We start from the raw sequence: 12,951 nt of genomic DNA on the forward strand, positions 1-12,951 counted from the left end.
GGGGGAGAATCACCTCTCTTAATCTGCTGGCTACGCTTTTCTTGATACATTCCAGGATATCTAGTAAGATGTTTCTCCTGCTGCAGCACAGTGGTGACTTCTCGGCGACTTCTCTGCCAGTGGCATAAGGCGGAGTTGCTCAATGCTGGCAGCTCTCTTGCCCTTCATGTTGTGAGACTTTCTAGGAAGGATGATTGCATCTCCTGGTGTCGGCTTTCTGCCTCTCTGAGGAATTCCCAGGTTTGGTGCAAGAGTTCCCCCTACGAAGTCCCCTGTCTTTTCATGTCCCCAGCCTTCTCTTGAGTCACTTCCAGGCTCCAGACATGGAGGTTCCAAAAGCTGGTGCTTCTGCTGTGCTTTTGATGCTGTTCTTCTGGTACTGTGCTCTCTGGAGGCCTGTGCCCTGGACAGCTACATTGCATCTGTCTACAAGAACAGCATGGTCTTGTCAGAGGACACTGAATTGCCGGTTTTATGCTGAGGAGGCCTTGATGCTGATGGACAAAAATATGACAATTTTGGAGGAGGCCGTCAAAGAAGGAGCCAGACAGGTATTATGACAGAGTTAGAAACATTCATTTTGGTAAACAGTGACCGCTTATTTGTTTTCTTAATGGTGTTTTTTTGGTTTTTACGTTGGTACCGGGGTGCTCATATCATTGTGACTCCTGAAGACGGTATTTATGGCTGAGTCTTCACAAGGGAGACAATATATCTTGAGGATATGCCAGACCCAGGGGTCGACTGGATTCCCTGTGCTGCCTGGAAGGTATCGCTCCTGATGTGCATGGGGAAGTGGTCCAATGGGAAAGATGACTGCCTTTAGGAGTGATTGCTGATAATTTTAAATGTCTTGGAATAACTGCCATGGAATTAATTTTCACAGGGAGGTTAGACATCATATAGTTGCCATAAACAGCTTCAGACAACTCCATAATTTTTCACTGTCATTTTTTTCTTGCTGTAATTCTTTCGATTTTAGCTAATATGCTCATAAAGGCTGAAATTCATTTAAAGCAAAACCAAAAACTTACAGAATCTACATTTCAGTAATGTATTCTTTGCATGTTGTAGAAAATATTTAAGATATGGGAATACTAGGAATATTTCTGAATAAAATAATGGCTACTGCTGAAAGGATATACTGCATGATTTTAAATATATTTTTTTGAATCATGGTGTTGTAGACTTTTTACTATGTCATTCACCTTAATAAATTGCACCGTGTTTTGAGGCTGTGATATTTGGTGAAAGGTAAAAAAATGCACCATTGAATAAAAAAATCCTAAGGTCCCTCAGCATGGCAATCAAACTGAGAGCCGAAGCAGAACAGCTGAGGTTAGCCCACGCACTGGTGTAACATCAATGCTGTGCCACACACCAGCAGCAGAAGGGAAATTTGCCAGTGCCCAGGTTCGCTTTCACTTCAGGGAAACCCCTCTGTTCCCCACTTAGTTATGTGTGAGGTGAAGCAAGAGTTTCAGCATGCTAAACTTTAAATAACAGAAAACAAGTCTGCTATTAGAAATGACCAACTTAAACCTTCTTATGATCTGTAGCCTTAGTGCTGGAATTTTTGTGGATTGACTGGTTTTGATGGTTTATTTCCTTCCTTCCTTCCCTGCTGTTTAGGTTTGCTCCCTCACTCGTGCTGGAAAGACTGAGCTGTCTGGCGAGGAATAATTCCATCTACACGGTTGTGAATATGGGAGACAAGAAGCCATGTAATTCCAGTGATGCAAGGTGCCCAGCTGGTGGTCGCTATGTTGTCCTTGACTCGGAGGGGAAACTGGTGGCTCGTTATCACAAGGTAAGAGGATCTTATAATGTTCAGGAAGTCATGATCCTCACGTGATTAGAGACGTGAAACAGAAGCTGCTTCCCAGGCTTAAATGTATTTGTATATAGAGTTACTATAGAGCAGGCATCAGAGGGCAGGTGAAAGCCACTGTCTTAAGGTACCTTTGTTCCTGCTATTTTGAATTTAATAGCAAGAAAATAAATGAAAATAATTAAAACTCAGTAAGCCTTCTATTTTTGCTACTTGTCAATAGGAAATGATACATATTAAAACATTAATGTCCTAAATTCTAGATAACTAAATACAAATTCCTTTCACTGACATAAATCAGAACCATGGATATTTGTGCTTGACTCTTCTTACAGTATTAAGAATTCTCCTTTTTGAAATTGATGTAGCATCTTTACAAAACATATTCTTTACTTGTGTTAAAGTGAATGAGTGTTATATTCAATGTCCATCTGATATGAATTGTTTTATTTCTTTTCTAATACCTTTTTCTCTATTCCTTCCCTTCCATGAACAGAGTGATCTTTTTGTGACAAAGAAGCAGTTTAATTACTCTAAGAACCCAGAATCTGTGACTTTCAATACGTCCTTTGGCTACTTTGGCATTTTCACTTGCTCAGACATACTCTATTATGATCCAGCTGTGGTCTTGGCAAGGAGATTTCAGATTGACACTGTTCTGTTTCCAGCTGTTCGGGGTAACACTCTTCCACTGTTGTCAGCTGTCCAGTTTCACTCGTCAGGGGCCATGGCAATGGGCATCAACATTCTTTCAGCAAATACACACAACTCTGCTTTAGATATGACAGGCAAGGTGATATTGCTTTAAATAATCCTCGTGCACATCGACAATATTTATATCTATGTAGCAGCGCAGGTTACCTGAACAGAAATTCCCATCAGCTTTAAGCATCCATTCACACGTCAACAGGATTAGGACAAGAGAACTTGTGCAGATAAAACGAAAATCAAAATGTGGTATGTAAGAACTCAAAAGTGCTGAAGTTGAATAGAACACCTTTAGCTATTTTTTGAATGACCAGTCCTGAGAGTTTATGCATGGCATTGTTTATCTTCTGCCCCTGGTGGTGATCGATGTTTTGGTCATACGAAAGCCCAAACTTTTTTTCTCCACTAGGTGGAAACCTAACTCTGTGAAATGTTTTTGAGAGTCCTGTAAACAGAACTTCTAGGCTGGAGACCTTCTGGCAAGTTTTCTTCGCAGGCTCTCTTTTCACTGTATATTTTTCCTGAGCAGATGCTAGAAGTCAAGCACAAGTTTTGTGCGCACGTACTTGCAGAAATGAGAGAAACTTCCTGGTGTTGCTAAAATGTAGCCCCAAATCTTGCATTCCAAATAAAAGCAGATAATGGGCTATTCCTTTAGTTCTCCATCACTGATGACCCAATGTCATACAACTCGTTCTTTATGGATAGGTTTTACTCTGTGCTTTAAAGATTTATGTATTTATGTAAAGAGCTTGCATAAAGATGTCACTTTTGGTAATATCTTTTCCTTACAGATTTTTTTTTGCTTGGCAGTGTTACGTGTATTTTAATCAGAAATACTGGTTTCTAGTGCAGCTAAACTGCGGTGCATGCAGTTTATGTAGATATAGGTATATTGTATGCCATTATATACGATTTAAGTGGCTGAATGTATAATGTATAGCTTCAGTCACTTAACACATATATATTGGCATATAACTAGCACTCTGATCTTGTCGCAAGCAATATATGAAAGAGCAGAATTTAGTCTAGTTTTGGTTGATTGCAAAAAGCATTAGGTTTGGATTGTAGCCTGCAAAGGCTTAAATTTATTTTCAAAACAAACTGGTAAAAATTAGAATAATATTGGGCACATGTTTACTTAGTGAAGACTGCCTACTTGTCCCATACACTTGCCTTCAGATTAAAAGCTTTCTGGTGTTATGTGTTTGCAGGGAGTGGTATTTATGTCCCAGACGGTCCAAGAACCTATTATTACAACACAGAAATGGAAAATGGTCACCTTTTGGTGACAGAACTGAGCTCACACTCACATCTCTCTCCTGACTATCCTGCTGCTGTTAACTGGAAATTGTATGCCAGCAGGATTGGACAGTTTACATCAAACAACCACGATTTCAGTGGGGTCATTTGCCATGATATCTTCACATTCACGAAGCTCAGTGAACCTGAGGGAAATCGTGCCATTTTCCAGCAGGACCTCTGTTGCCATCTGAGTTACAAGATGGCAAAGAAGCAGCAAGGTGATGTTTATTTTCTGGGTGCCTTTGGTGGGCTACATGTTGTTGAAGGAGACTATTATTTGTAGGTAAAAATTTTCTGTTATTATTTGGACAATGAGAAGGCTTCAGCCCATTTGTATTTGTCTCATTTTTGATTGAGGGGCTTTAAGAGGAGGCATTTTTTTAGGCCTCTCTGAAAATATTTTTCTTCATGGTGCATTTTGACTTAGGGGTGTTGATACTGATTTTATGTCTGTTATAAATTATGGAAGAGAAACCCCTGAGTTGTCTCTGTGCTACGGCACTTCAACATGGTTTCCATGTATGCGTACAAAAGGGAGAGAAGATTGGAGAGTTCTCCCTGTCTTCAGAGGGATGCTCTTCTCTCTGTGTTTTTTACCATTTTTCTGATGTGATTCTCTAACACATTATTAAAAAAAAACCAAAAGAAGAAACTAAATATGGACATTTGTATTCGTATAGCTTTTCACTGTATTGATTCTTTTAAACTTAGCTCCTAGGCTTTTTAAAATGTTCTGTAGCTTTGTGTCTTTATACTCTGCATTTAGAGTATCACCACTAGAGTTCGTAATTGAGTATGGCTTTAGTTTTTTAGGAAACTCAGCCAGAGCTGAACTTCCCTGGGCCAAAAACTATTCCATATCTACAACTAAATGCACATGCATTATGCAGACACAGAACTTATAAACACACGTGTGTACACACAGACGCGGTGTTTTGCTGCAGTGCTGGCAAAGAACTGTCTTTTGGCAAAGTTTCAAATGGAAATATTCTCAATCTGCAGATCCTCTTGGCCTAAATAAGTGAGTAGACACATTGGATTGTTTCATCATGGTGACAACTTTTCTTACAATCAAACCCAGTTCCTTACTGTTGGAAGCTTAGTGTTATTTTGCCTTTCTGTCTCCTCCTCCCCACAGATATGCATGCTGCTCAAGTGCAAGAGCACAGACCCGAACACGTGCAGGCAGCCTGTGGAGACGGCTCAGACCAGGTTTGAGATGTTCTCCCTCAGCGGCACGTTTGGCACTAACTATGTCTTTCCAGAAGTCTTGTACAGCGGAGTGCAGCTGGCCCCTAGGGAGTTTGAGGTAATGGGACGCCCTTCTGAATTGTAACACAGATAGTCAAAAAGCCACTACAAAGCACAGGACCAATTTGGTATTTATCAGTTTCCTCTATGTCGTTAGCTGGCTTGAATTCAAGGCAGCTTTATTCCTGCCTGCTTTTCCTGGTTGCATTCAAACAGCAGGTCCATTTTGCCAATCTCCTTCTTCCCTGCCCCTCCAAATCCCCTTTTGAGCAACATTTGTTGCAAGACAGAATTGTAGTTTTCCTCAGACTTTGTGGTGGTTCCAAGTGAGCTACCAAATCTTTTAACAAGGTCAACATTAATGAATATATGAGTTTGTGTTTGCCACACAATAGTACCGCTTTGCTGATATTTCTGGGTTTTTTTGCTTTTCCAAAACCAGGTGCTAACTGATGGACGTCTAATAAGTCGTACTAGTACATTAAAGCCAGTTCTGAGTGTAACAGTCTTTGGGAGGTGGTATGAAAAGGACCTTCCATGCACACAGCAAACTTCGCCATGATTTCACTACAGATCCTTTAAGATCTCATCTGCTTGTTTCTGTAATGTTAATTAACCATAATTAATCATAATGTTAATTAATGTTAGTACACATAATTATAGTGGCATTATATTTCTCAAGTTGCCTTATCTAACAGAATAGTCTTTGCACACTGATTTGTCGACTTGATTTTGCAGCACAAATAAATTGCTTTGCTGGTGAGTTCTGTATGTGGTGTTATATGATAGTGTTGATTGTTGTAGGCTTGACCTTAACACTGAGGACAATAGAAAGTTAATTCCTCTGACTTTGGTAATTTAGGATTCAGATGTATAGCAGTGGATTGTAGACCAATAGCAACTGATTTTTAATTAAGTTCTTGGTGGAGTATTAGAAGTCATTTCCACAAAACTGTTCCACCCCATCCCTGAACACACCCTTTCCTAAACAGCGTTTGACAGGAACTTTGAAGGTTGAACTTTTATCATTTACTTTGAAAAAGAAAACAAGCCTTGAAACACTGTTGCTTCAGAACAGTTATTGAAGTCAGCACAGAGTGTAATGTGTTATCATCCTGTGCCCTAACTTACACTTGGAGGATGTGGTGGCACAGACCCCCTGGGCCACGCTGCAAGGGTCAGGACCAGCCAATGCTGTGTTCTTGTCTTGGTTACAAGTGTAATGGGCTGGGACACTCAAGCACTTTCTTCTCTTGGTTACAAGTGCAGTGAGTTGCGGCGATTGGGCACTCCCTACCCATACCTGAAACTCCTGCTGCCTGATGGTGGGTGAGGACCACTGGGCACTCCCTACCCACACCTGGAACTCCTGCTGCCTGTTCTGAAAGAAGCCAGAGTTACCTGACAAGAATTATGGCTAAATAAAAAAAAATATATATGCTGACCAAAGTTAATCATCTTGAGATCCTATAAATCACAATCCTAAGCGAGACCCTTAGAGCTCTCCAGGATCGCAACAGGCTGTGACCCCATATCTTTGCCCTGAGTTGGGACGCTCTCAGGGTAGATTTCGCAAATACTTCAAAGATGAGATTTCGCAAGTATTTTGAAGAGTGTATTTCTTGAATGGGTTCAAAGAGCAGGTTTCTTTTCCAGGATCATCTGTTGAGAAATGCTGATAAAGACAAAGGGTTCAAAGATCATCTGACAACAAGTGTTCATGCAGAACAGTGAGTCATCCACTACAGTTCCATCTTGGAAGGGTTCAAAGATCATTTGGTATCAGTAACTCATTACAACTTGAGAAGAGAGAATAGGTAAACCTCTATATCTGTGTGTGTATGTTACCCTCTCTCTATACGCTTGTTAACCCCTGAATCGGTGTGTATATATGTCTGCGTCTGTGCTATTCGACTTACGAAACTTCACTGTCTCTGGTGAACCTTGCTATTTCCAAATATTTAATCAAGTTGCTGTATTGAGTAAATTAAGTTTTATTAAATCACTCTGATAACTAGCTGATGATTAAGTACTGTTAAAAATCATTCAACCTAATCTTGTGATTCACCATAACAGTGTTAAAAAATCTCACATTGATGCTACTTCAAAGCTGTGTAGGATCCATGTAGTAATAGAGTGAACATTGTCATTGAACTTTGTGAAGTAGCAGTTTTATAAACTCATATTAAAATCACTTTTACTGATATCTTTGATGGTGTGTCTTCCCATGAAATAGTTGCTCATGCTGGTGCTAGTCAGGATTGTGCAGGCAGGTGTTGGAAGAGGCTAGTGAACAGCTTGAACAGATCGAGTGCATTGGCACGTGTGCATGTGTAAACCCTGCAAACTGTCCTTTCTAAGCGAGTGGACAGGATTATTCTGTGTAGCACAGGGAAGGTTTTGACATATGGTTAATTTTTTTGTTTGTTCTGCTGGTTTGTTTTGAAATAAAAGCAGTATTCATGCTTAATCTGACAAACATCATAAGAAAAACAGACTTTCAGGATGTGAAATAACATTGGTTTTGAACAGAGTGAACATTGTAAAAACAAGATTTTAGTTTGTAAATGTATTCAGTTGTAACCCTCCACAGTTTATATACTAAGAAATAATGGAAAACACTACTTGTTTGTGCAGAAAAAGTACTGTATCTCTACATTTCTATCTGCGCCCTGGGATATGGTGTCGTGTTACAGCTAAGTGACATAACTATGTGCTATTGCTCAAAATAAGCAGTTTCTGATTTCCTCACCCCTGTCCACATGTCCTCACTGCTTTGCAGCAGTGGCATGGTTGCAGGCGTGACTCTTCCCACAGTCTTCCGCACAACAAGGTTAACTCTTTGAATAAGGAGTCGTCTTCCACGGTGTCTCCCCTAGCACAAGAAAAGTAGCAGGACCACAGTTTGAAGACAGACTACGTCTAGAGCTAAGCTGACTTATCATCAGATTTCATTCTATTTCACGAAAGTAAGTCGTCAGATAACTGCCATCCTCAGGCGGTGGCAGAGACGGCGGAGAGTGCAGTAGGTGAGAGTGCCTGGGGAGGGTGCATGGCTGGGGAGGGTGGATTGGGAGGATGGAGGTATGAAAAGTAGAGGGAGCTCTAGGGTAAGCTCTCTCTTACATGGCCCACAGCCACGTATAGCCTGGACGTCTTGCGAAGTTTTATTCAGTGGGTTAGTTTGTTTAACTGGTATTTTAACTGATTCCTTGTTCCTGGGTGAGGTTCCAGCTCTGCAGTCAGTGGTGTCTGCAAGTACTGGCAGGGATGTTTCTATCCTACTGTACTATAGAAACCCCCTGTCCTGGCAGGGTATGTGACTTGAACTTTGCCGGGCAGTACTCCCTGCCTTGCACTTGTAACTTTTTCTGCCCAGCCCTTCCAGAGCACCTTTCTAGGTTGGCTGTTACCCTAGCTCTTGTTTACTACTTCCTCCTTCAGACTGGCATTTATTATGACTAATGTAACTCAATTCGTATTTCATTTGCTAAGAAAAACAGAACGGGAGAAAAAGGCTTCCAAGCTACCTTACTTCAATTATCACTGAAATCTCTATTGCAGCCTTTTAAAGGCTCATATCGAAGGTTCTTGACTGAGTATGCTGTATCTAGCAGTGGGTGTAGAGAAGTATTTTGACATGAACGTTACCAGATGGAAATCAATGTTTCGAATAGTTGAAACTCTCAATCAGTGCTACTCTTGCAGGGAACTCTCCCGTGCTTACATTCACCCACATTTCTGTTGTTTCTGAGACAGGTCTACAATGACAATTTGCTGTAGCTGGAGTCAGACAGCCTGTTCTGCTTCCCATTATTCAGAAAACCTTTTTCAAATCAGAATACCGCAACTACTAGAAAGTCATAGGAAAAAATGCATTTGAACTGAATCGAGTATTAAAAATGAAGTCCTTTCAATACACAGCATGTTCCTGAGGACAGGAAAGGCAAAGCAGAAGAGCAGGCATGTCACTGCACCTGATCAATTAGCTTGATCTTCTGCCTCAGGCTAGCAGGAGCCAGGCAATGGGGTCCTTAACCTGCCTGATTTCAGAGGAAAACATTCCCTCTAGATGCATATTTTCTGGTAGAAGGCTGTTGGAAAGCAATGTACAGCTAAATAGAAGCAACTAGGAGAGCCACTGACATAAATGCCAAGTCAAGTAGCATCTTCTTCTGGCATGTTAAGTGTATTACACCTAAGTAGAATGAGATTATAGTGTAATGACTTTGGTTTAAAGAAACTCGGGGAAAAAACCTGTGCATACTGACACATAGCACAGGATTTGGGGAGTATGAAGACAGTAGAATAAAGCAGGTTTTAAGACCCTCAATTTTGTCACTCAAACTGCCCAGAAGACTAGCTCCAGGAGTGACACATCCACCTTTTACCCGGGTATCAGAGTTGAGCCATCATAGATAGCAGAAGTCTATTACAATCAATGACGGAAAAGTATAACAATAAAAATTGGACAGTTATTTCTAACCATGTGTTTAATGATTTATTTTTATATTGGCATAGTTAGTCTTGACATTACCCAGTTTTTCTGGTCTTGTTGAGTTGCGACATCCTTACTGTGCATTGTTATACCTTCTCGTATGTTACTGGCAACAAACTTGATTCCTGTTGGCAGAGCTGTACTATGCCCTCCCAGATTACTCAATAGGAGATTATTTCCAAAGCAAACTTATTAGTCTTTACTTTCCTCTCTCTGTCCGGTTCATATTCCCCGTGCCCGATCCAGGAGCAGCAAGGTACCAGCCATGCTCCCTTCCCAGCCTCTCCTGCACGCTGCCGTGTTTGCTCTCACAGCCCTTCAGGCCCTTGGCTCTGACACCTTCATTGCGGCCGTCTACGAGCACGCGGTCATCCTGCCAGATGCCACTGATGAGCCCGTTTCTCCGGACGATGCTTTGGCCCTCATGAACAAAAACATGGATGTCTTGGAAGGGGCCGTCAAGGAAGCTGCCCAGCAGGTACCAGGTGTATTGTGAGCGCTGTTAATTCCTGTTTCCTTCTCCTGCTGACCCTCCTGGTTACCTGTTGATGGGTGAATTCTTAATGGAGCTTCTTGTGTCAGGGCGCTCACATCATTGTGACTCCTGAAGACGGCATTTATGGCTGGCGTTTCTCGAGAGAAGCCATCTACCCCTACCTGGAGGATATCCCCGATCCGGTGGTGAACTGGATTCCCTGCACGGATCCCACGAGGTGATTCCTTCTGTAGTGCTTTATGTGGTTTCAAACTAGTTTCTCATGAAGTCATGAGCTGCTGCCAGTAAATGCCTAAGAACTGCTAATGCTTTTGACATGAGAGTAAGTTTCGGTTAAAGCTGCATGTGAAGGTGAGTTACATGATAAAATATATAGCATGCCTATGACTAATTGACAAGTGAACCCTGTTAAAAAAAAAATCTTTTGGAATTCAAAGAGAAATTTAAACAATATACAGGATTTGGCTTATTGAATATAATGGAAAATTGCTTTTTTCTTCACTTGAAATAAGTTTGATGCCAAAATATGCTGCCTCTTTTTCTGCTTTCAGTTTTTCCACACTATTTTGAATAGAACTGATTGTAAATTTTTAACACTAGTTTTTATTTGGTTTGTGGTTTTCTTTGATAATGTCATTTTGAAACAAATGCACACTTATCATTTCTGTGGACAGCCAAGAACTAGTTTCTCAGCAGCTAGTAACAGAGGTGATGAAGTCAGTAGTCAAAATCCAAAACTCTGAGTGATACAAACCCAGAGAATATTAACCTTAGTTTTTCACATGTGAGATCCAACAAAGACCAAATTGCTCTACAGACTGTGTTGTAGAACATCATAGAATCATAGAATCACAGAATGTTGAGGGTTGGAAGGGACCTCGAAAGATCATCTAGCCCAAACCCCCTGCCGGAGCAGGTTCCCCTAGGGCAGTCACACAGGAACGCATCCAGGTAGGTTTTGAAAGTCTTCAGAGAAGGAGACTCCATGACCTCTCTTGGCAGCCTGTTCCAGTGCTCCGGCACCCTCAGAGTAAAGAAATTTTTCCTCATATTGAGGTGGAACTTCCTATGTTCTAGCTTATACCCATTATTCCTTTTCTATTGCTGGGCACCACTGAGAAGAGATTGTCCTCTTCCTCTTGACACCCACCCCCCGGACATTTCTATACGTTAATAAGGTCCCCTCTCAACCATCATTCAAGCATCATGTTCCAACAGGGCAAAGCTAACCCATAGTTGAGCACAGTACTAGCTTTAGGTCCATACAGCATCCAGTAAGTGATCAGCCACGGAACTATAGCTGTGGTCTGCCTTATTCACCACGGCTTTCTGCACCTGCTCAGTGATCAGATGCTTATAGCACATTATTACACCTGTAAGGATGCAATTCATCAATGATGTGGGGTGGTAACATGTCTAAGCAGGTGTTTATTTCAGTCCTTTGCACTGTTAGTTTTTGTAAAGGTTATCCACGTGTCTCTTCACTGCTCTGAATCATGGTTTTCATTAGTGGCTTGTGTAGGAATATAATGCCTGCCATCACAATCTGGCATACTCTATTTCTTGGTGGTATATAGGTATGTTTTATGATGGTCCTCTCGTGTGGCCCATGCACACCTTGCAAAGCCATATGCGTTGCCACCTTACAGAAGGGTGTCAAAGTTTGAAGATGGGCTGGCCACTAAAATTTGACAGATGCTCTCTGTGATTCCCCCACCACCCTCCCAGGAGAGGATAACAGGGGAACAAGTGAGAGAGAATTTGAGGTTAAAAAAAATTTAACCAGTTTAATGAAAAAGCAAAATAATACTAACGATAACAATGAAGATGTTAAAACTATATACAGATATTATACAAGCATAAAAATATATTAAAAATTACAAGAGAACAACTTAGTATGGAATCCGTGCCCTCTGGATGACAACTACGCCCAGAGCAGAAAATCCCAGACTGGACTTAGCAGCCAAAAGAAGCGCCCAATTCCAGAGTCCCCATGACAGCCCAAAAAAAACACTGAAAAAGGAAATATACTTCTCCCATCTGGAGAGGCAAGGAAAGACAACCTGTACTGATAAAAGGTTCTCCTCTGCAGTGTGAAAACAGGAGACAGGAACACCAGCAGCACAGGAAGATATGACAGATAGCCATCCTCCCAGCGCAGCAGACACTATAAAAGACCTCAAGGTTCTTCTTAGGAGCCCTTATATACTAAACACCTTGAGAAGGAACATCGTGATTTTTCCATTTGGGTCTTCTGACCCATCCTTTCCTCTCTATAGGTACAGCTGCCCTTTCTCCCCAACTGTGATTGCCATTTGTGCCAGGAACCCCAGTGACACTGACAGTAGAGTTCTTGTTAGTCTTTTTTTACCCCCTCCCTTTAAAATACGTTAGATTTGCTCCAGCACCTGTCCAGGAACGACTTAGCTGCATGGCCAGGAATAACTCCATCTATGTGGTTGCAAACATGGGGGACAAGAAGCCGTGTAACTCCAGTGATCCCAGCTGCCCCAGCGACGGTCGCTATCAGTACAACACTGATGTCGTCTTTGACCCAGAGGGGAAACTGGTGGCTCGTTACCATAAGGTAAAGTGGCCTTGGAAAGTGAGGAGCTTTTTTTCTACTTCTAAAATCTCTCCATTTGGCAAAAGACTTAAATGCCAGTCATTGTCCCATGGCAGATTTTTGCTTTTGTCTATAATTTAAAGGAATCTCTCTCTTGCTGTGAAATGTTGACTCCAAATTTGCTTTTATTGTCAAATTTAGGCTGGACATTATGAAGAAATTCTTCACAGAAAGAGTGGTCAGACACTGGAACAGACTGCCTAGGGAGGGGGTTGAGCCACCATCCCTGGGTGTGT

At 41.5% G+C, this 12,951-nt stretch overlaps 2 protein-coding genes across 2 annotated transcripts in view; both read left to right on the forward strand.

Moving 5' to 3' along the window:
* Positions 1 to 394: 394 nt before the first annotated feature.
* Positions 395 to 5,657, forward strand: LOC104272794 (vascular non-inflammatory molecule 3-like; the record flags this gene model as incomplete). The annotated part of the gene is given in 8 exon segments (XM_009867891.1): positions 395 to 472; positions 474 to 550; positions 646 to 783; positions 1,633 to 1,810; positions 2,328 to 2,619; positions 3,754 to 4,127; positions 4,983 to 5,153; positions 5,538 to 5,657. Coding segments are annotated over 8 exon segments (1,428 nt in total), but the record flags the coding sequence as incomplete, so codon positions are not given.
* A 4,201-nt stretch (positions 5,658 to 9,858) lies between these two features.
* Positions 9,859 to 12,951, forward strand: part of LOC104272795 (pantetheinase-like) — a 7,691-nt gene continuing 4,598 nt past the window's right edge. The window contains exons 1-3 of the mRNA XM_009867892.1: positions 9,859 to 10,071; positions 10,176 to 10,306; positions 12,484 to 12,676. Coding sequence (XP_009866194.1) covers positions 9,859 to 10,071; positions 10,176 to 10,306; positions 12,484 to 12,676 — 537 coding nt within the window. The remainder of the gene's footprint in view (positions 10,072 to 10,175; positions 10,307 to 12,483; positions 12,677 to 12,951) is intronic.

The sequence above is a fragment of the Apaloderma vittatum genome, unplaced genomic scaffold (genome assembly GCF_000703405.1).
Source record: "Apaloderma vittatum isolate BGI_N311 unplaced genomic scaffold, ASM70340v1 scaffold11954, whole genome shotgun sequence".
Lineage (NCBI taxonomy): Eukaryota > Metazoa > Chordata > Aves > Trogoniformes > Trogonidae > Apaloderma > Apaloderma vittatum.